The following is a 22,827-nucleotide window of genomic DNA, read 5'->3' as shown; positions in this document are numbered from 1 at the left end:
TTTTTTGAGTTATTCTCACAGTAAAATCAAAACTCAGCTACAAGATCAGATCAGAAAATTTATTACAAACATCATTCATGACTCAAACCATCTCAACTGGAGCATTACTGCTTTCAACAAACTTGAAAACAAAGGCAACATTAAAAAAAAAATGCAACTTCAACACATGCGCAAATGTTTTCTGGTAAAAATAAAAAAAACATTCATTTGGTTCACTTTACATTTGTGTCTGATTATCAAAGTCTAAGTGAACGTTTCAAAGCAGCTGACAGCAATCACTGTGACTGAGACAGGCATGCTGAACGGCTCTGAAATGACTTGAATATGTAAAACCATTGGTACTGCTCTCTTTGGCCCTCCACACTGAAACATGGCCCACTCTGAAACCTTTGTGTTTCTACAGCAGCATACACAGCAACTTGGCTGACACACATCAAACAACCAACAGATCTCACTGACAAGCAGGACATTTCAATCAGCTTTGACCCACAACTAGGAGAGTAGAAAGAAGTGTCTTCAAGCTCCAAAAATAAAGTCTTGTGCAAGGCTGTAACAGACCAGATAACAAATAAAAACATGATAATCAAAGAAAAACAAGATGATAATATACTATTGCATCCTCATCATGTAAAGACATCAGTACAGATGGAGACAGACCCACATTGAAAACTCATAAACAGCAGTTCACCTCTCCAATGACAGTAATAGTGTGTGTACAGCAGTCATAGAACAGCAGCATGTTCACCTCTCTGCAGAGGAGCATTACTGACAGGAAAACAGCTACAAAAACACAAATACTCACCAGAACAACTAGCACAATTGTGATAATGTGTCAAAACTGTGACACTAAGTCAAGAGTTTGACTTATTGATTCACAATTATGAGTCAAAATTATTAATCACTAAGTCACAATTTGGACGTTTTAATTCAAACCTATGAGTGATTATTCTAAGTAACAATTTTTACAAATCACATGATTACAACATATGATCTCATAAGTTTGACTTGGTTCAAATTTGACAAAAAAAAGTCAAAATGATGACAATAAGTCAAAAGATTGATCATCCGATTCTAAATAATGGAAATTACCAGACACTAATTCAAACCTATAATAATAATAATAATAAATAAACACATTTTCAGAATTATGACTTGTGTGTCATATGGATCCCAGCTGGCACTGGAGGAGGTGCAACAAGCAGAGATGCTTTGCAGGTATGAACATCAACCTGTCACCAAACTGACATCATAAATAAATAACATTTCAGAATTATGACTTAGCGTCTCATAAGTTTGACTCAAACTCTAAATATATTTATTTTTCTTGATCATTCTTAACTTCCATCATTTTTTTCTGTCCCTGCTTTGATTCCAGCCAAGGACCTTTGTTTGGTGTTGTCCCCATCGCTCTCCTCTTGTTCCCTGTCTGCCACTTCACTGCTACTATCCAATAAAAAGACAAAACATTTAAAAAAAAGAGAAAAGAAATGGGCTTCCTTAACTTTCACCTTTCATGCTTCAGATGTAAAAAAACAAACACACAAAATACTTGTTCAAAATATACTTATATGTATACAATAAGCATCTCCTTTACACTCACTGTATGAACTCAAAGCTCCATAAATAAGGCAGCAACTGTTTCACAATCCTCAGTGAACACCGTGCAGGGTTTACAGTCATATCACTGTTACTTTTGCAGGATCTTGAAAGACACATGAGCAGCCAGATTATATAACAATCAGGACTTTAGGGCCCTGAAGCCTTTTCATTCTGAGGGATATGGGAAATATGTGGTCCTATTTTACAACACAGTGAGAGCGAGGGGAGAGGGGGGGGGTTTGGGTAAATGCGTGTGTGAAGTTTCTGTGATATGTTGTGATATGGTGTTGGCAATTTCCTGTTGACTTCACCTCACCGTAGCAGGCATTACATGGTCTTTGCTAAACAAAAAATACTCTTCTGCGTTATAACTTTTAAATTTCAGCAGCTGTGTTTAATACAAAAACTACAATTCAATTTTCTAAAAGTATAAATCCACCCTCAGATGTGCTGTTATTCAGTTCCTACATTTCCTAGAATTCCTTTCAAAAAACCCAGAGAGGGGATGAAAGCTGTGTGGCGAGTGGATGATAACATGATGGCTGCACTGACTTCTGCTCTATTGCTACAGTGCATGTAGAAACATCAAACATTTACCATGGATGTTTTTAATGACTTGAAATCTATTGTAGCTACGCGATCACCTCGACAAAACATCACATCTCTACATTTGGCTGTGAAAAAAAATGACACCTCAAATATGGTCCCAAAAACAGCACGTGACTACAACTTCTACTAATGTGGCCGAGTTTTAGGTTGGATTTTTCTTTGAAGCTTCCTTGGTTTAACTCTTCACCTCTGTGTTCTACTTGTTTTAAAGTGAGAGGCCCAGTGCAGGAGGAGTGAGCAGCAGGGCAGAGAACTACCTTAACTAAACTCAGTAAATGTAGCAGAGCCAGGAGGATCAAACATCTAACAGCTGCTCTACCTGCTTCTGGTAGCTCTTCTCTTCCCCCCATGCCTGAATGTTATACTACTAACAGGCATACATTTAAACTCACTTCATCTTTCTCTGTTGACAGGCTCAGTTACCAGGGATGTAGTCAAAACCACTTCAATCTGCAGTAGTCATGTACAAGACCAGGTCCAAGAATGGTACACATAGATGCACAGAGTATCTAAATATACATAAATGTCAAAATGCATCAACAAGCTTTGGAGTGTGGAACTGAAACTACAGTCCTGGTGACTGCTGATCAAAGAAAAAGCAAAAGCTGAGAAACGTAAAAATAGGATGCACTGTACAGTCTGCTCTCCTCCCTCCATCTACTCCTCCTCCTCCTCCTCCTCCTCCTCCTCCTCTTCCTCCTCTTCGTCATCATCCTCGTCGTGGCAGTGGGTGATCTCCTGTGGAGGCTGAGGGAAGAAGTGGGGCGGCTGGATCTCGCTGATAGATCGGGTCAGCTGGTGTCGTTTGCATTCCATCTCCTTGAGGTCCACATCGTGGCGGTTTCGTGTGGCCAACGGGGACTCTGTGTCTATGATGTTGATGTTGGTGTGCTCCACCGTCGACTCATGAGGCATCTGGGAGGGAACAGTTTTAGTGAGATATCTGGATCAAAGTGCAGCTGACAGACACACACATCTTGCCCTGAGTCAGAAGGATGAGTCTCACCAGTACATGTGCAGCTCTGAACAGATAGCTGAAGGGGTAATAGAGCAGGTTGATGAAGGAGGCGGCGTACAGGTCAGCGTAACGCATCACCTGCGAGGCAAACAGGGTCTGTCGGGATCCACTGCGAAACAGACTTCCCATCATGCCATAGCACATGTCCATGTCATGGGTCACTTTCTGGAAGGGACACAGAGACGTGCAAGAGAAGATTTCATTGACTGCTATTTTCCTCAGTCCTGAGGACAAATCCTTATTATTATTATTATTAATAAGAAGCACACGGAGCAGAACTTGTTTTAGCATTCAGGTTTCACAAAACTTTCCATGTTTTAACATCATGAATGCACCAAATGCAATCCTGTGTGCTAAAAGCCACCAACTCCCAGCTCATCAAGCTCTAGGCAACACCTGATGTTTACAGTAGAAACACCGCAGACTGTTTGCTGTTTTGCATTTTACAGCCCAAAATACTCCAACATGATGATAATGACACTGTGCACAGTTCCTCTAGCGTTTTTCATACATAGGCTCTACTTTATCTTCCCAGGTAGATAAAATCCAAATTCAAACCAACTCAGATTTGTCCTGTTGTCTTTGTATTTACTGCTGCATTAGTTGGATGTAATTAATGAAGAGGAGACAAGCAGAGGAGGAAACTGTTTCCACAGTCAATCATCTGTTAAGTGTTTGATGATTATTTATTTCTGCTGTGTTCTCGCTATGTTGCTCCCTCCCCTCACTCGACCACCGCCAAGCTTTCTCTCTCGCTCTCTCTTTTTTCTCTCGTCTTTTTTAAAATGATCATTTTTAAAAATGATTGGTTATCAAATGAAGAGACTGTCCTCCCCTCATCCTAAACTGGCCCTAAATTGACACTAGAGTACTTCCTTGTTTTGTGAATGAAGCAGAACGCAAGTTGAAGCAGCCGTGGTGTCTGCGACGGTCATCTCTGCAAACCCCACCCTCAAAGTTCCTGCACTCTTGGAAAATACTATCCCCCCCAGCAGGGACTTTTTGGGGAGTGAAACAATCTCCCTGCAACTTCATTTAGACCCTAGTTCCTCCAGTGGAAATGCAGGTAGAGGAACTGAGTTGTTAGTCCCTGGGGAAAGTTCCTGTGGAGCAAACACGGCTACAGTGGGACTGAACTAACAAGTATATCTAACCAGAGTCTTCTAGTATCCATTCAACACCTTAACATCTCTGCTGCTACTCTAAAGACAGAACCCTCCTGAGAGGAAGACTGGAGTGGTGTATGACATCATCATGACATCACATGTGACAGCTGTGGGGAACACTACATACATGAAGGCTAAAAGATGTGAGTGAAAGCTCTAAAAATGTTCCCAATAAGAAGACCTTGAGTGTTTTTATTATTTTTTTGTATTTTCCTACAAAGAACTCTATAACTTTGTTTGACTAGTTTATTACTGAACCTGCTGCACCACCCACGACCACCAGTACATTTACACTTGTGGGAAACACTGACCTCCATGTTTGTTGTGACAGCAACACCCACACCTGACTCTACTCCTGCACATACTGCACTACAGCTACTGGTTGAAGGGATTAACCTGATAAACACTTGTTTTACATACAGTAATCATTAACACAGGTTCAGCGTATTGACTGGTTTATGAATGCTCCAGGTGCCTCCACTTCATGGAATATAAGAAGAAATCGACACCAAGACCATTTAAGAGCTCTCAGTAATTGGTAACATGTCAGTTTATGACAGAAAGCTGTACCTTAATCCGTCTCTGCAGTGAGCTGATATCAGGCCTCTCATTGCTGCTGCTGTCCAGATGCCTGTAGAAATTGATACCAAATCAGTAACTGATGAAACAAGCCACAGTGTACTGACATAAATATAATGATGAGAGCACATGATGCAGAGTTGATTACTGGTAGGACGCCTCAGAGTGTCTTACTGCTCTCAGTGGATGTGGTCATATAAACAGCTTTAACTAATGAGTTATTGTCGTCATGCTTCACTGTGATTGGCTCAGCTGTTTTAGAGCTATGACATCAGTGATGTGATTGGCTTACAGTGTATTTATTAATCACCACACCCTCCAATCTATATTCATCTTCACCCAGCTCTTTTGCCTTTTGCTGCACATACATGAAGTGAAACAGCTGGAGACGCCCACACATTCTGTGCCAAAGACCTACTGCTTTGTGATAGTCCTTGCATTAAAATTGGGACCCAAAACTGAAAGAATCATCAATTCTTTACCATTTGTTTTAACATCTGTCATCTATTTAAATTACGGTGAAGGATGTTTCTCCCAGAAGGAACCAGTAATGTAGCAGACATTGTTGGTATAATTACCTGCAGGTCATTAACTATTCACTGGAACACTGTCTGAGGTGTCCTGACATGATTTTGACAAGACACTTGCGAGCTAGTTAGGAACAAGTGCTTTCTGTTTGTATAAAAGCCTGGATAATCAACACCATAAACACTATTAACTCTATTCAATTACTGCACATTATTTGGACTGTAAATTTAGCAGCAGGCATTATCCCTTAACTTTAAAACTCTACTGATTCATCTGAATGAACTGATGAATTTTGTTGTCTCAACATAATGAACTTACAAAGCATTCACCTTTAAGGGAGTTTGTATAGAGACAGGTGCAAATGAAAAGAATTTGAACAGCAAAGTGTTAACTGAGACATTTGTGACAGGAAACTATTTCTTTGAATTCTTCCTGTGCTAGTGTTTTAGTGGAACTATCACAGATCTCTAAGAGATGAGTTGTGCATGAAGACAACATTGTAACACACTCCAAACACACTACCAACATCTGCTTTAACATGAAAGAGGAACTCACTTGTAAAGCTCAGCGAGGAAGCAGTCCAGAGACTGAAGTTCCTCAAATATGGCTAAAAAACAGAAACTAGTATTAGTACATCACATGACATCACAGTTCAATAATAATAATAATACTGTTGCATTTTTCAACAGTCTATTAGTACCAAAATGACAGAACTTTGCATTTTTCCCCACTCCCAAATATTAAAAACTATATTACACTATTTCTTCATTGCTTAAAGGAAAAGGCTGCAACTAATGTTTATTTTCATCACTGATTAATCAATCGATTATTTACTACATTAATCATTTTGTTTCTAAAATGTGAGAAAATAGTGAAAAATATCCATTATCGTTCACCACAGCTCAAGGTGATGTCTTCAAATGTCTTGTCCGACTAACATTTCAAATCCAAAACATATTCAGTTTACTATCATGTATGTCAAAGAAAAGCATTGAATGATCACATTGGAGAAGCTAAAAGCAGCTCATTTTTGGCATTTTTGCTGAAAAAATGACTAAAATGATTATTTGATTGTCAAAATAAAATTCTGTCTGACAACTAATGGAGTAATCAACTACTTGTTGCAGCTATAGAAAAGTCTGACACTCACACTGACATGTCTGGATGCTAAATAGGAAGCTACAGCCAGAAGCTGACTACTCGGCTTAACAGACAGACTGGAGGGGAAACAGCTAATCTGGCTCTGTCCAAAAGTAACCAAATCCACCTACCAGCAGCTGTAAAGCTCACTGATTGACATATTATATTCAGTTCCAAACTAATCCTTTAACACAAAACTACTACTGCTGCTGTTAATGTTACTACTAAAAGTGCAGAACAGACTCTGAGGAGAAGCTGATTAAGCTGCAGATCAGAGATCAGTTGTACTGTATGTTTGTGTCCAGTCTTACAGCTCTTGTCAGTCCACACATGCAGCTCCTGGGCCAGCTCAGGTATAACCAGAAACGTCCTCCAGCCCTGACGCTTCTTGGATTTGAGAATGTCACCAAAAATGTGGTCTCCAATGTAGACGATGTCTTTTCCCTTAGCCCCCAGCAAGTCACACACGATGTCAGAAGAACCTAGACGTGTGATGATGGCATTTAACATGTCAATTTGGTGAATCATATCAACACTACCAAAACCTCCTAAAGCAATAATCCAAAATGGTTTTACATTAACTCAATTTTTCTGAGATTCCACCTCTACCTCTTCATTTGATCCTTTATTGTAAAGCACCATTTGAATATGAGCCCCATGAATTCAATCTTTCTGATGTTTAAAATGATGACTGAGATGATGAGATATCACAGCAGGAGATGGTTTACAGGTACATGTGATGAATGACTGATGCACTATAAATAGCTGGAGCTGTGTGTAATGGCAGTTGTTGTAAAGCCTCACCGATGCGACACAGTCAGTGACATTGTGCTACTTCATTGCTGGTTTTTTCATTGACAGGTTTAGCAGTGGAGCTGGCGGATGTATTGATAGGCAAATGATTGATCAAGTGTGGGAGTGAAAATGAGGCTCACGCACAAGCACCCACTTCCACAGTAACTGACATCTAGAAACACCAGGCCTACACACAGCTTTGTAGATTGATGATTATTTACATTATTGATTGATTTTTTTGATTCATTTTTTAGTGTTTGAAAGTGGTAATAAAATGCACATCTTAGATTCCCCAAGATAATGTCTTCAAATGTCTGTTTTGTCCGACAAACCCAAAAGTATTCAATTTACAATTATATAAACTTGAGGAAAGCAGCAAATCCTCACATTTGAGAAGCTGGAACCAACAAAGTGTTATCATTTCTGATTGAAAAATTCAACTTGATCATCTAAATCAGTGATTCTCAACTGGTGGGTCGCAATCCAAAAGTGGGTTGCGGACCCGTTCTGGGTGGGTCGCGGACAGCTGGTCAAAAATAAATAATATTTAATGCGCATCTGATGTTGGACTTGTCTTTTATTTTGAAAAAATTTCAAAGATTTTGACAGGCATGCTTCAGAGATGTGCAGCAGTCTTGCGCCGTAGCCATGGTAACCATCATTTGATTGACGTTCACTCTAAGTTTGTGTTGATGTTCGGAGGCAAGACAGTGAAGCGCAAATATGACGTATATATATGTACATATATATTTATTTATGTTAAAAAAGATGACATACGTGTGTTTTCGAAGGATATTTTTGAAGAATAAATTTGCTTGGTTTGAATTCTATAAAAGTGGGTCACGACTTAATGACCGTGGGAAAATGTGGGTCCCAGGGTGAGACCAGTTGAGAACCCCTGATCTAAATAGTTGCCGATTCACTTTCTTCCTATCGATTAATTAATGCGATCGTTGCAGCTCTAGTCTGCATATTCCTGCCTTTGTGCATTCACAGAGTTCATGTATCTCAGAAGCAGCAATAAAGATTTATTTCAATGAAAAGCCTGGATAGTAATCAATGGCACCAACATCTGCCATGGTACAAAACACCTCAGGCTTCAGACTGTATTTGACCAGTGCAGAGAGATGAGTGTGTGCAGTAAATTCTTTGCGACTGTGACCCCATGTGAGTACACAAAGTGTTACATTACAGGTTGTTGGCACTAATGCTGTTCACACCTCAGCTTTATGAGTCAGTGCATTAGGTCATTTTCTTCTCTTGTGCTGCACAATTCAGTTATTCATTGAAGTTTTATGTGAATGTTAGACTTTTAATATTTGTTTCTTCAAGCTAAATCACTTATCTCTTACTATCATTTGAAAGAAACAAGTAATTATTGTTCACCATATAACATATACAGTATACATTATTTTTGTCAACTGATTCAGGTTAGTCCTGATGTAAACAAACCTCTAGCAGCAGCAGAAAATGTTAGATTTAGTTCTAGATTTAGTTCTTGTCTAGTATTAATCTGTGTATGACTGATGCTTTTCCACTCCAGTTGGGCTTGAAACCATCTGATGTAATGAATCAGTTTAACAAGCTATAAAACACAATCTGCTTCATTACTGTAAAGTGAGAAATTAGAAGCAATTATCACTTTTAAATACTGTTAGATGGCTGTTTGTGTGAATATTTCAAAAGTGAAATATTAATCAACAAGCTCTATTAAAAACAGGCTATTTATTTACCTCCAGAGTAAACAATGCCATGCTGGAGAGGTCCGGTGTATGTGCCGATCTTCAGTCGACCTGTGGTCTGAAATAAACCAGGACTGAATCACACACTCATACACAAAACTTTCTTTATCTTGACAAAGCAAAAAATAAAAACAATAAGAAGCAATATAAGCAGAGTAGGACACACTCACAGTGTCGACCTGTCGCAGCACTGTTCCCTCCCCGAAGAACACAGGTTTGCGGGCGTCAACCAGGATCAAGTCAAAGTAGGACTGCCAGGGCCTGTGGGCTGTACCCGGCTGCAATAAATACACACACGCACAATATACTGTATCTGCATAACATTATGATCAAAGCCCTTAAAGTAAATCCTGTTTATACAACCAAGAAACGATTATATACAGTATATATATACACAGTATATAATTGTATCTTTTCATATATAGTTTTTTTGATAGCTTTTGTTGTGATATGCCTCCTTATGCTGCAGTTAAATGATTTCAAATCATTGGTGTTACCTTTGGACCATGAGGAAAATCAAACAGGTAGGTCATGATTTTCTGAAAGAGAGAAGAGAGAAAAGCACATTTTTATTTGACATCCTGGTCCAGAGCAACTTAGAAACAGGGACAATCCAGTCCAGCTTTAAGCATCACCTGACATAAATAAACAGTTAGGAATCATTATTAAATGATACAGGTAACTGTCATGATTAACAGACATTCTAGAGAAACAATAAAAAGTGAAAAAAAGACAGTAGGTTGTGGTTCGGGTCATTAACATATCAGAGCGTAAACTTTAAGCTCACCTGTGTGTATTTGTAATCACTGTTGGTGGCCAGAAACACTTTGGCGACTTCGTTCATGCGACTGAGGAGGAGAGGAAGCTTCGGCTGGGAGGAAGAAAACAGAAACAGCTTCATCAATACAGAAAACAGCAAAAGACATGAGACTCTTCTAAAATGTGTCACTCTGCTACTACACAGTAACAAGGTGTGGGCAACAGTGTTAAAATCCTTCATTCCATCTAAGGGTGGCTGATATGGCCTTCAAATAATACTACCATATTCCAGGGTATTTCTGCCATAATTCTTGATGATATGATAAAATACTGAAAAATATTTTATTATTAATTTCAAGAACATACAATTACAACATGATAAGTGTTATAGTGTTATATGTCAGCATAAAGTTTGCCTTCAAATATTCAGTAAAAACTAAACAAAAATGTCACTAGTTATTTGTTGACAGTGTACTTTTTCTGCTTGGTTTAGAACTCACAATGAATAGCTGTTGAGCTTTCTGGCTCCTCTCATACTTAATTGGGTGCTTCTGCTTGAGGTGGTGAAATAAGTTTGTTGTATTGCCCCCTATTGTTGTTACAGTCTTCTTGCACTTCTTACATATTACTGTGGTTTGTTGTACAGGTGATCTTTTGTAACCAAACCACTTCCACACTACTGAAGTCGCTCCCCTTTTTGGAATTAGCTTAACTTCGCTTTTAGCCATGCTTTTTGTTGCTGTGTATAACGGTATGACATCATTACGTCAACAAGTTGGAATATTGCCATTATCATGAAATGAATTTTTTTTTAATAATATGAAAAATTATACCAGTTATCATGAACAATACGATATGGCACACCTCTAATTAGATCCACCATGAGTCAATGAGATATGAAAATAAAATATGAACAAGTACAAGTTAACTTTAAAGTGGTTTACTTACATCCTTTACTACGTACTTCTCCAGGTTTTCAACCGTTTTTTCTTTTAAGGAGCCCTTTGAACATATTAAAAAACAAACAGCAGAATGAATGAATGAAGCATTGACTGGAGGAGGTGATCAAAAGCTGCCTAGAAAAGGAATCTACCTTAAAATGAACCCAGTCCACAGCGTCTCGGACGTCCTGGAACATGCTCTTATAGGACATGAAAAGGTCACCATCTTTGAAGCCAGTCTCACAACTATAGACAGTAAAAATCATGTTCACATTAGAGTTGGCACGACAGGATTCAAGTGTTTCCCCCAGAACCATATTCTTATCATGACAGACAAAAACTTGAAACATCATGGCACAATGAAAACCAGAACTTTATTAGTGCTCTTAATAGAAGCTCATATTCTAAATGTCACATTAAATGACAGCAGCTTCACTTCCTAGAGAGCCAGCATTATGTATTATCTATACAAGAGTGGGCGTGCAGTACCTCGAGTATCTGGAGCAGTTACTGAAGAAATCAACCAGGCAAGCAAAGAGGTAGGTTTCTGAAAAACAAAATGACTGATTATAATCTTGAATATTTACATGCAGCCAATATAAACAATGGGAAAAAACACTGTGAGCACTATTTTATGAAATAATTTAATTTATTGTGGACCTATCATAACAGTGTCAGAACATCAAGCCTCTGATGATCACAGGTTGTCATGTGTCATTTTTGATTGGTGTGCAAGCCTCATGAGGGCGGGTCTTATCTAATATGAGCCTGTCAGAGGGCAGCGTGCTGCTGTTAGGAGCAACTTCATTGTATGGTTGGTGACATGAAAGAGGACTGGAGCAGCCCAACCACCCAGCTGAGTGTTCGCACTGCAGGGGGACGAGTGGAGTGTCTGCTGAAAGCAAGTCAAGGACTGCATCCTTTTCTTGTCGTTCGGTGTATGTTGTGGCCTGTCAGAAGCTGCTTACAGTGTGTCTAAACAGAAAGCCTTTCAGTCTAGTTTTTCATTCATCCATCTCAAATACATCTGACAGCACAGATACACTTGACAGATTATATTTTAATCCATGCAGCGGTTGGTGTTTCACTGTTTCACTCGCTCTATGCATGTGTAATCATGGCTCGAAGATGATTTTTATGCTTCAAGCCTATTTTCCTCTGTTCTTTGCGCATAGCCACAGTGTTTGTGTTTTGGGCACACAAGTGACCTACAGTCAACACTGTGCCTGAACGCATCCTGTGTAGACACAGACAGAACACTCACTGCTGTTGCTGCTCTACTAACGTGCTGCCTATACTATGCCTCCTGTGTAGACACAGTTTTAGTGTGTGTGTGTGTATATATATATATATATGTATATATATATATATATATATATATATATATATATTTAATAATATATATATTTCCACACAGCATTGGCTATCAACCGTTAGCATATGACCTTTACAAGATTCAACATTTGGGAGGACCATTATGCTGCTACTCAGAAAGTGGAAGCTAGTTAGCTTAGCTTGCTAATGTTAGCACTGATTGCCTCTAGACTTTACTTTTGGCTCATGTTAATTCAACATATGCTGAGTCATCAGCTGTTCTCACACACTCAGTGCTGTGTTCATCCTGCATTAGAGGGCTAGTGTAGCTAGCATTAGCTGTCATTCTGTCATGGGTCCAAAATGGTGACAGCAAATGAGCAGACTGTCAAACCTCACAGCAACATGTGATGTCAGTGTTGAGGTGGGGCTAAGCAACATGTAACAAAGTCAACCTTTAGCTGGTTCAAAACTGTACAGAAGTGTGCTAAAAATCGAAATTTCTCTTTTTTGGAAATTATCATTTTGACCAAGCATGCGCATGTGTGTACAGTCGTTTGATTTTTTTTTCACATAAGGGAGTGTTGTCAAGTAGTGGTGTTCTGGATGTTTTATTACCAGGCAGGTTGAAGAGTGTGTTGAGGATATAGAAGCGATCTGTGTCTCCACGTTGAATGAATTTGTTGGGGTACATCTCTCTGATATCAGGCCTGTGCAGAAGGAATAAATACATACACACAGCAGGTAAACAAGTGATGATAAAATAAATAGCTGCTTTTAAGCCAGATGCACAGTCATCCTCACTGTATATGTAAGGGTGCATAACTATGGTTAGCCCATATCCCTAAATTCAGGGTATTCTATATGATTCATTTTAAGAATAATGTAGGATGGAGGGAGGATTTAACAATGTGGATATTTGCTTTGTTTTTTGTTGTTGGTGGACCATGGTGACAGCTCAGTGGGAGAAGTGGATCTCACCCCCTCAAGAAGTTGAATCCGTGCACACACACCAGGATGTTCCCATAGGTATCCACTTTGAGCAGGTTGCCATACATAGTGTCAAACACCAGACCTCTGAGGAAGAATGGAGACAGGTGATGACAGAGAGGTGATGAGGAGTTGTCAGAGGCAGTAGGAAATACACTCTGTCATACATACATTCATACACAATATTTTTGTCTCAGAGTATTCATACATATTTGACTGCTGGAGTCTCTTTGCTGCAGTGGTGAAAACAGCTAATGACGTGTTCAGTGACTGACAGAACAAACTAAGGCTAAACATTGAGTCAGTATGCAAGGTGCAGCATTTTAATGAATTTTAAAAAATGTGAGTTTAGTGGACCAACCTGGTGGGGAAGGAGGGGTCATAAACAAAATTGAGCAGTTCTTGTGGATATCCAATGGACACCAGGCGCTCCACTGTCAGGTCGAAGCCCAGCGACTCATACTCAGGAGATTTATACACTAGACACACAGACAGAGAGAGGCAATCAAATTCACAAAACACACATCACGCCAAATGAATCCAAACTCATCCAAAAGGAGGTGGCTAGGTATAAACTAGGGTTCATGGGTTTAGTGTGGTATAGTATTCAGCATGGGTTTTTAAAGGCTGATTCCAATCTTGGCACAGACTGGAATCAGCCTTTAAAAACCCATACTACATGAACACTAGTTTACACCCCAGCCACCTCCTCCCACCATGGTATGTTGAATGACTGTGTGGCTGCCTCTAGTCCAGGAATATCCCCATAAACAGCTGGATGGCAGCAGCTTGGGTTACACTGGGTGTTGCAGTGATCAGGGAAGAGGACTGCCCCCCCAGGAAACCACAGACTTCTGTTCTGGTTACTGCAACACAAAAACCTGTCTGTCTGTCTTGTCTGAATTGATTCTGTCAGGCAGAAATCTCTGATTTTAAGGACTAACAATTATCATGAGAATTTCTATGAAGGTTGGTCTCATTTTGTTAATTGCTTTATTATAACAAATTTAATATGAAGGGATAGGGTTAGTGGGGCCTTATGGAAATGTCTTGCAGGCCTGCTCTAGCCCCCCAGGCTGGAAGATTATAACTCCTGCTAGAAAAAGTTAATTGAGTGCCTCCTGCAGGGCAGTGTAGTGTTGCCAGCAAGCTTCATACACCAAATGGTTAGCTTCTTGGTCAAAAACAGACATAGCCTGGGAGCAAGGACTGAGAGTACGTCCATATTCAGGCAATTCCATTTGTAAACATGTCTTTTTCCTCTACATGCAGACCTTCATAGGTTTATCAAGGCTGATCCCAAGAGGTTCAAACTGCACTTACCTGCCAGAGTGTAATCCATATCAAAACCAAAACACTTGATCTTCTCCATTGCCAAGCTTCGGTTCACAAACACTCTGGAGGGGGAAAACAGTGTATGGTCAATCATTGCGTGACAGCTGGAAGTTAACATGAAATACTGCACTGCTACCTACAACATAACTCATAGTGAATAGTAGACAAATCAGTTTAGTCTGACGTCTTTCTGTAAATACTCAAACATATAAAGATTAATAGGATTCAAACTAAAGCTACAGGAGAAAATCCATAGGGCAGCATTGTATCAGTCTGATTGAGCAAGACTTTGTGAGGTTAGGTTTGATGTGTGGCTAGCTGTGTTTGACAAGACTACAATGAGTCACTTACATGAAAGTTACTAACCACATCACCAGCTGACATGCACTCCCCCAGGTTATTATACACTGATCAGTGCATCTGAAGATTTCCTTCAAATAGTTAGCTGGTGTGCTTTCTAATGATTGTATCGAGTTCTTAACCATATTAGTTGTTAACCATATTAGAATCCCAGAAATTTAACTGAAAATGTCATAAAGGTATCCATTTAACAAAATTATTTGTGCTACACCCAAGCAAAAATACCATCATCCCCGATGTAGATTTCATGTGTACCCCCTTGCTATGCAACTGTATTTTTATAGGAGCACTATTATCTCTCTCATTAGTTGGCACCAAAATAAGATACAACACACAGTATAAAATTAAGAAAATGATAATTTAAATAAACCTAAGTTTCCAATTTATTAGGTTCACCTATTTAAACTACTGCAGTCTACTATAAATATTGCCCTGCAATAAATCTAAGAGGTGTTTCTAACATTTAGTCTACCCTCATTGATGTAAATAGGGTAAATAGGGTAAAAATCTGCACAACACAAAACAATTCAACGGCAGCACTAATTACAGCCTCCAAAATTACCATAAAGTTGACTGAACAGCGTTAGTAAGGTGGACCTTATAAACTGCACACTCAGTGTATGATCAAACAACTATCACAACTAAGAGTCTGACCAAGCATTTGATTCCAGGTTTTGGTACTTATCTTGGGCTGCACTATATTTAGTCTATAAAACATCAAAAATTGTGAAAATAGTCAAAAAGTACTTTTCACTTTTCAAAACACAAGACTTGTATTTGTCAAATACCTTGTTTTGTTTCTGACCAAAAGTCCAAAACTCAAATAAATGTAAAACAGAGAAAAGCAGCAAATCATCACATTGAAAAAGCTGCAGCCAGACAATGATTGGCATTGTTGATTGATAAATGACTTCAATGCTTAATCAGTTATCAATTAGTTTTCCGTCAGTTGACTTATCTACTAATCAACTAATCATTTCAGCTCAAGACTTTGTGCTAATGACAAAGTTCAATTAGTACTCAAAAAGTATTGAGGTTTCATATCCTGCCCTGACATCTGACCTTAAAACTATCATTTTTGATATTTCAAGCCTGTTGAAACAACCTGCAGGAGTAATAGCAAAGGAAGCACTCCACTGATGATCATTTTCCATCATTTCTAGACTTTAATAGAATTGCTGCCCTCAATGAATCAAATCAACAATGAAACTCACACTGTCAAAGTAACCAACAAAATTCACCATCTGGACTTGTATACAAATGTTAGCTGACACCTTCTAGCATCTCATACACCGTTGACTCCTTTTCTGCAGATTTACAGATTATACAGTGCACATACAGTATAATCTGTGACTCTGCTCAGACTGCACACTGGCCCTTCTACTCAGATGGTGTGAGGAATGACAGCAGATTGACATAACGGATGGGGATTACTGAGTGGAGAGGTAAAAGGAAAGATGCAGGAAGAGGGGAAAATGCAACAAAAGGAGCTCACACCAAGAAATCACAATGACCACCAACTGCTGTCTCCACAGGGAGAAATCCAACTCACAATCAGTGTCAGTATGGATGGAGTTCCATGAGAGTTGGATGGAGAATCAATTCACATCATGGACATCAAAATGGAAAAGTAATTTAGTCAGTAGTCGCAGTTTGTTTCAACAACAAAAAGATGGCATACCTCATTGCAGGATGGTTTTGAGCCAGATCCCTTGGAAAGCTTTGTAATAGAGAATACATGTAGTATTACCACTGAACTCATAGCTGCTGCTCCTACCACTGACGTCATGCTGTACAGCTCTGCTGTCCCTGTCACTGAACAGTCTGTTCTATTACATCTCAGTACCCTGTTATATCCCCACAACAGTAATAAGACCTTTGTATGATCTGTGTTTCATTAGCTTGCAATGAACATTACCTGCTATTAAACATACAAAAAGCCACATACACACATCTGACATTTTAAAACATTTTTTCAATGGATTTCAGGGTTTCATTCTTTGTACGCCATGTAAGTAATCCAGGTTTACATAATGTTGATGCTCATGGAAGTAGACAATGATTGGTCAAATCATGGAAAAAGTCTTTTGAAATAAAGGGAACAGAAGGAAGAAAGTGTATTTTAATTTAAGCTTTTAAAGCATCATTAAATTATTGAGCCTGACAGTTCATTTTTCACTGGGGAAAATCTACATGCATCAACTTGCTTGTTCTGGAGCTTTTGACCATATCACATGGTCTTCCATGAACTGTTAAGCTCAACTTTTAAGACAATATAGACACAATGTCCTGAAAGTGCCCAGAAATATGGAATATCTAAATATCTACAGTTCCATGATGACTGAGCAAAGTCCATCAGGTGATGAGGACCATGTGATATGGTTGAAAGTTCCAGAATGCATGAGTAAGCAGACCATGAGTCGAAATTGTTTTGTCAACTTCATGAGGTGATATTTTTGAAATTAGAGATACCCTGTGCACCAGCTGTGGCACTGTTGAGTAATGTCTGTATCTCCTGCTCTACTGGTTTATTCACCCTGCACAAACATGTTGTTGGTGACGCAATACATATTCCTGTTAACAGCCCTACAACCCCCCCTCCTACTTTTCTTAGGAGATAGTGGACTAAACCTCAACTTAAAGGCCAAAGAGTTTGATAATAATCAGCAGTAGTATTATATTAGTAATATCATTTGACAGAGAAAACAAGTTGTTGTAATAACTTTAAATTCATTCCAGCCTATTTCACAGAATAATAAGCAAACAACTCCAGTGTGAAAACAACAGCTGTAGCAGTAATCTACAGTAACCTTTAAAGGTTTCAGACACTGACTGACAGTTCTGTTTCCTGTTGCAGTGGGGTAAATGTTTCCTGTATGAGCACAAACAGCTCACTGCAGTAAGAGTCTGAAAACACCACCAACACCAGCTGCATACTGTCATGCCCATATCCTTCTGCCAATGCATCCAAAACCTTTTCTTCATTGAAGATTGTGCTGCTTGGAGTAATTTCCCCCTGCTCAACATCACAGTTAGTAGCTACAGCTAGTAAGCAAAACAGTAAACATACAACAGAATTACACATAACAGAGACATCAACATACAACAAGAGCACAACATGAAACTGTAACTGAGTTGAAATGAACAGAACACAGAAGATGAAACTGTGTCTTCTCTGGCAAAGATAAGGATGACTTTAATAGTGACTTCACAGCAGCTGGCCTCTAGTTGTCTAACATGTCGCCCTGCTGTAGTGATGTAGCTCTGAACTCGGGGTGTGTCAGGAGACGATGACATCACTGTTGGGTGTGGTTAGAGGTGCAACAGGGTGTTCTGAGAATCCCAACCAGGACAATGCCAGGTTGATATGTTTTACAACCTTTTCATTTCTACTGGGGTTCCCTGAAGGTACAACAGATTTAAAGGACGGGTTCACAATTTTTCAAGTGTGTCTTAAACAACAGTCAGGAGCCCAAATGAACAGTGAAACATGTTTTTCTTACTGTAATCATTTCTCCTGTTCATACTGACCATTAGAAGATTCCTTCATAATGCACTTACAATGGAAGTGATGGAGGACAAAATCCACAGTCCTCCTTCTGTGAAAAAATGTATTAAAAGTTTATCTGAAGCTAATATGAAGCTTCAGCGTCCAAATGAGTCAAATCAAGTAGATATCTTTCAACATTACAGTCTTTTTAGTGCAGTAGTTCCTCTTTTTGTTACTATACTTCCACTGCAGCTCAACAGGGAAACACTGTCTGACGAAACACAAAGAGGGAATTTGATGCTAAAAAGACTGTAAATGTGTCAGATATCCACTTGATATGTCTAACTCAGACTGTTGAAGCCTCATATAAGCTTCACATCGACTTTTAAATGCATTTTTGCACCAAATGACTGTTGACAAACTGTGGATTTTTTTTGGCTCCCATCACTCACACTGACAGCACATTTGAAGAGGATCTTTTAATAGCCAGTCTGAACAGGAACAGGAACTTTCACTGTTCATATTTAAGACACACTTGAACGAGACTAGGTCAAAAGCTAAAAAATGGTTGGACTGTGTATGAAACGATAGAGGGCTTTTAATATGAAACGATGGGTACAGGGAGTGGCGACATGTGGCGACCAAGCCGACGGGAAGAGCGCCGGGCTTTGACTGGAGCCAATTTGACATAGGGCATTTCTCAATACCAAGTATGCCAAGTTCAGACTTGTGTACTTGGTAGTTCAGACTTGGCAAGTTCGACTCAGGAGTACAAACTTCCGACGACAGGAGGACGCAGTGCGATCATTCTGTCTGCTGACAGCAGCAGTTCAGCTTCAACACACCTACCTGACTGTACCGTGACAAAAATAATCTCAACTCAAAGCTCCACTAACACTTTTTGGAGCACCAATGGTGTGACTTCATCACTCAATCAGTTAGTGACAGACAGACATTCGGGTTTGTAGGGCTGGCTCTGCTGTTGTGGACCAGCTAAAAATTGTGAACCCATCCTTTAAAGCATTCAACCAGAGATGGCAGTGAAACACTGCTTCTCTGCCTGGTGTCAAGTTACTCTGCCAGCCTGCTGGAAAGAATGGCTTTAAATATAGATATCAAAACTGTTGGGAGAATTGCTTTGGGGTAGAGGTAGTTCTTTCACATGTCTAAGAGTCAGGAGAGGTGTGTGTGAGATTTAAAGAGATTTAAGGAAGAAGAAAACTACACAGTAACATGGTATTTAGTTTTTTTGGTATGGTATATTGTTGTTGTTTTTTTTTTAACTCTTTATGGGAAAATTTAAATGGAAGACCCTGCTGATTTACCAACACTTAATTTCATGAAAACCAAAAAAAGCAGAGGAGCAGCCAGCTTAAAATGTTGAAGGTTTATTTTTAGAATGACTGAAAATCCAGGTTCATGTCAGATTGTCAACAGCCAAATTCAAATAACTCAGCCATCTATGAACAGAGGACAGTTCCCTGAGCCTCATTTCTCCAAAACTACAAGAAGCTTAAACGTATTTGAACTTCTTTTTATCATAGGTCATTATTCTGTACTATTTACAATGCTGTGCAAATATCCAACAGTGAACAAACACACACAACAGAAACTGGTAAACTGACTCCAACACTTGTGTGAACTTTGTGTCAGGAACAATTGGTCCATGCTAAAAATGTTTACAGCACTTCTTGCTGCAGTCTGACTAACATGTACCTGTGGTGAGCTTCACGCCGATACTTCTTCATGGCCACACCGTCCATGTTGGCTGGGAGATCAGCATAGTTTTGTAGACGGTCACTCCATGAAGTCGTCATCTTAAAACTATTAAAACCTGTTTCTGGGATGAAAAGAGCTGCTTATTAAACCCAGACCCACACACCTACTCAGTTAGACTGAGACTCCAGTCTTTGTTAAAGTGTACTGTGTCAATTAGTGGTACTCTAAAACCGATTAAAGATTTCTAATCAGTCTACTCACAGGGTACACCGTGATAAGATAATATTCTGACCAAAACAAACTGTGAGCATGAACAGAGCAGTACAAACAGTGATTTACAGAGACTGACATGCAGTCAGCAAGTTTTCACCTCTGAATTTCAACATGAAAACTGTATGAAGACAAGGTTACACCAAGCTGCTGCAGAAAATGGCAATGCACCCAGGAATATTTCATCTTAAATTTAAGAACCGGTTTGCCTAATTAAAACAGCAGTTTGTCTGTCTTAAAACAATGCTCACATGTCCAAATGTACTGTGAAAGAGTTTTTCTTTGCTTTAATTACTTCTCCTGTCCATATCGACTACAAACACAGGAATGTAAAAAGTGATGAAATATGGAGTCTACAATAGACGCTTAACGGCTTCAGTGTGAGTTGGTCGTCATTTGTAATGTCACACACGTCAAATTTGTAAACAGTTTAACATAACGTTAATGCTTCTTCCATACAAGAGCTGGAATATCGAGGCTAAGCTAAAGTTAGCTCAGTGCCCTGTAAAGGTAGTGTAACTTCAGATGCTTCTTGCTGACAGCTAACATTAGCGAGCTAAGTGGCTGCTCCATTGGTTTCCATCATCTTGCTAACATCGCTCAGACAGCTGGAACGTTGCCTAAACCCGCCGTTCTGCACGACGCTGAAGTTAGCTTGCCATTCGATGGTTAGGGGGAAGTTAAGGGAAAAGAATAAATAATATTTAGCAGCGGATTCACCGTTTTTTCCCACCAGTTACACTCATGAACAAGTGTTAGACATTGTAGCAAAAGCCTTACTGCTGTTTAAACACACTTTCAGATTTGTGAAACTGAAAAGAGGGCGATTTCACTGATATTTCAGGCCAGTTTGAGGAAAGGTGAGAGAACAACAATCATTTTGTATTTAAAAGAAAAATTAGAGGATTGAGTAAAGAAAATGTACTCTATAAAGATATTGTGTGATTGTATTTCAAAAGGTAAAAATAACTTTTACCTTTGTTTTCAAGTGAAAAAGAGGAGCTCTACATGATCATCTCCAATGAAATGGAGACGTGGAATCGTGCTATGAATTTCTAGCCCCGCAAAATCAGTGAAATTGCCCTTTTTGTGTTTTCACAAATAGAATAAAGATTTCACAAATCTGAAACTGTGTTTTAATGAGTCTCTGGAGTCTCCTTGGTAATCTGGTCCAGATTTGACAAGTCTAAGTATAGTGTTTCTTGATCTGGACCTGCTGTGGTCTGGATGGAGAAATATCAAGAGAAATCGCCCTTTTAATAGCGTTAAGACTTTTGCTAATATGTCTTTCCCCTTAACCCCTAATCGGAAGCTAACTTCAGCGTTGTCCACCGCTCTGTTAGCCGGCTAACAAATCCAACTGTTAAGTTAAAATAACTTTATTAAACGTTTGAGAACAGCGCATTAATATGTAACTATAGCGACAACATGCTCTATATTTTAGTTGTGATAGTAAAAACTCGTTTTAAAATAGTCGTAGTAAATACACACAGTGACTGTCGACAGGGACACAACACTCACCCTCTTTATCCTGTTTTTGTAAGATTTACTGTACGGAGCATGCGCACATCTTCCCAGCGTCTTCTTCCGAGTTATCCCTGCAGCTCGCTGCAGCTGGGTACTTATTTATACATTACATTACTTTACCGCCATCTTCTGGACCTAATTATCCCGTTCAGTTCCATTTCCCTTTTAGTTAACCACCAAACATTTCAAAAACATAGAGGCACTGCATCTGTTTTAAACATATAGAAAATAATCCAAGCAGCAGTAAGCTACAGTACAAAAATATTTTGCACATACATTTTCTTACAAATGAAAACATTTAAAATAAAGTTTCAAGTTATTTACATGAGTTGAAAAGTTTGAATTACCTTTAAACATCTACATTTATGTACTCTATATGGAATTTAGCTATTATAACAATGTTGTTACGTAAGAATTCTAATTCTTCCTTCTGAATGAAAAAAACTGATATTACTGCATCAAATCACCTTGTATAGATTTGTTCCATCAGTCTGGCAAAAAACAAAATAAAAGATGGTGTGTCTTGCCCATCAATTAATAGTCCAGTATGTTTTTTGTCATTGTTTCTCTGCCATATATTTTAAAATCTTGACATTGTTAAAAACAAACAAACAAAAAAACAAGATGACTTCCAATAATGTACAGTGTGTTGCGCAAATTATTGTCCTATTCTTCATCTGCTCATTGTTATCTACAGTACATCTCACAAACCCAACTCTTATTTAACTGACATTGAAATGTCTTCCCTTTATGTCTTGGTCTGTGCTGTTGCCACACCTGATTCATTTTCTTCCAGACTATGTTTTTAATGCCTTTTCATTCTGACTCAATTCTGTTTCTGGTCAGTGAGTAGTGGTCTGATGCTTCTCTATGTGCAGCCAAGCACTTGCTTGGGTGTCTAAGCCTGTAGTCCAAAGTATCTCGTGATGTTCTAATGTCATAATGA

At 39.0% G+C, this 22,827-nt stretch overlaps 1 protein-coding gene across 1 annotated transcript; it reads right to left on the bottom strand.

Moving 5' to 3' along the window:
- Positions 1–45: 45 nt before the first annotated feature.
- Positions 46–21,976, bottom strand: nt5c2a (5'-nucleotidase, cytosolic IIa). The gene is made up of 18 exons (XM_042433660.1): positions 21,876–21,976; positions 20,082–20,205; positions 14,504–14,577; positions 13,542–13,659; positions 13,172–13,267; positions 12,809–12,900; positions 11,366–11,423; positions 11,029–11,122; positions 10,884–10,937; positions 9,964–10,047; positions 9,674–9,715; positions 9,347–9,454; positions 9,168–9,234; positions 6,951–7,121; positions 6,055–6,106; positions 4,963–5,023; positions 3,215–3,391; positions 46–3,123 (listed from the first exon to the last, which is right to left on the bottom strand). Exons 2-18 carry the CDS (start codon positions 20,180–20,182, stop codon positions 2,866–2,868), a joined length of 1,707 nt encoding a protein of 568 aa, XP_042289594.1. The 5' UTR covers positions 20,183–20,205; positions 21,876–21,976; the 3' UTR covers positions 46–2,865.
- Positions 21,977–22,827: the final 851 nt, after the last annotated feature.

Source organism: Thunnus maccoyii, chromosome 14 (assembly GCF_910596095.1).
Source record: "Thunnus maccoyii chromosome 14, fThuMac1.1, whole genome shotgun sequence".
Classification (NCBI taxonomy): Eukaryota; Metazoa; Chordata; class Actinopteri; order Scombriformes; family Scombridae; genus Thunnus; species Thunnus maccoyii.
The sequence above is the reverse complement of the archived record's forward strand: the minus strand, read 5'-3'. Positions and strand labels throughout refer to the sequence as shown.

Bases quoted from the DNA above. Each gene is read 5' to 3' on its own strand.
- nt5c2a (XM_042433660.1), bottom strand. From the start codon at position 20,182: ATGACGACTTCATGGAGTGACCGTCTACAAAACTATGCTGATCTCCCA. The intron at 9,235-9,346 runs GTGAGTGTGTCC...GGTTTATTTCAG, and splicing joins TGCTGCGACAGGTCGACACT to ACCACAGGTCGACTGAAGAT. The intron at 6,107-6,950 runs GTAAGACTGGAC...TCTGTTTTTTAG, and splicing joins TGTGTGGACTGACAAGAGCT to CCATATTTGAGGAACTTCAG.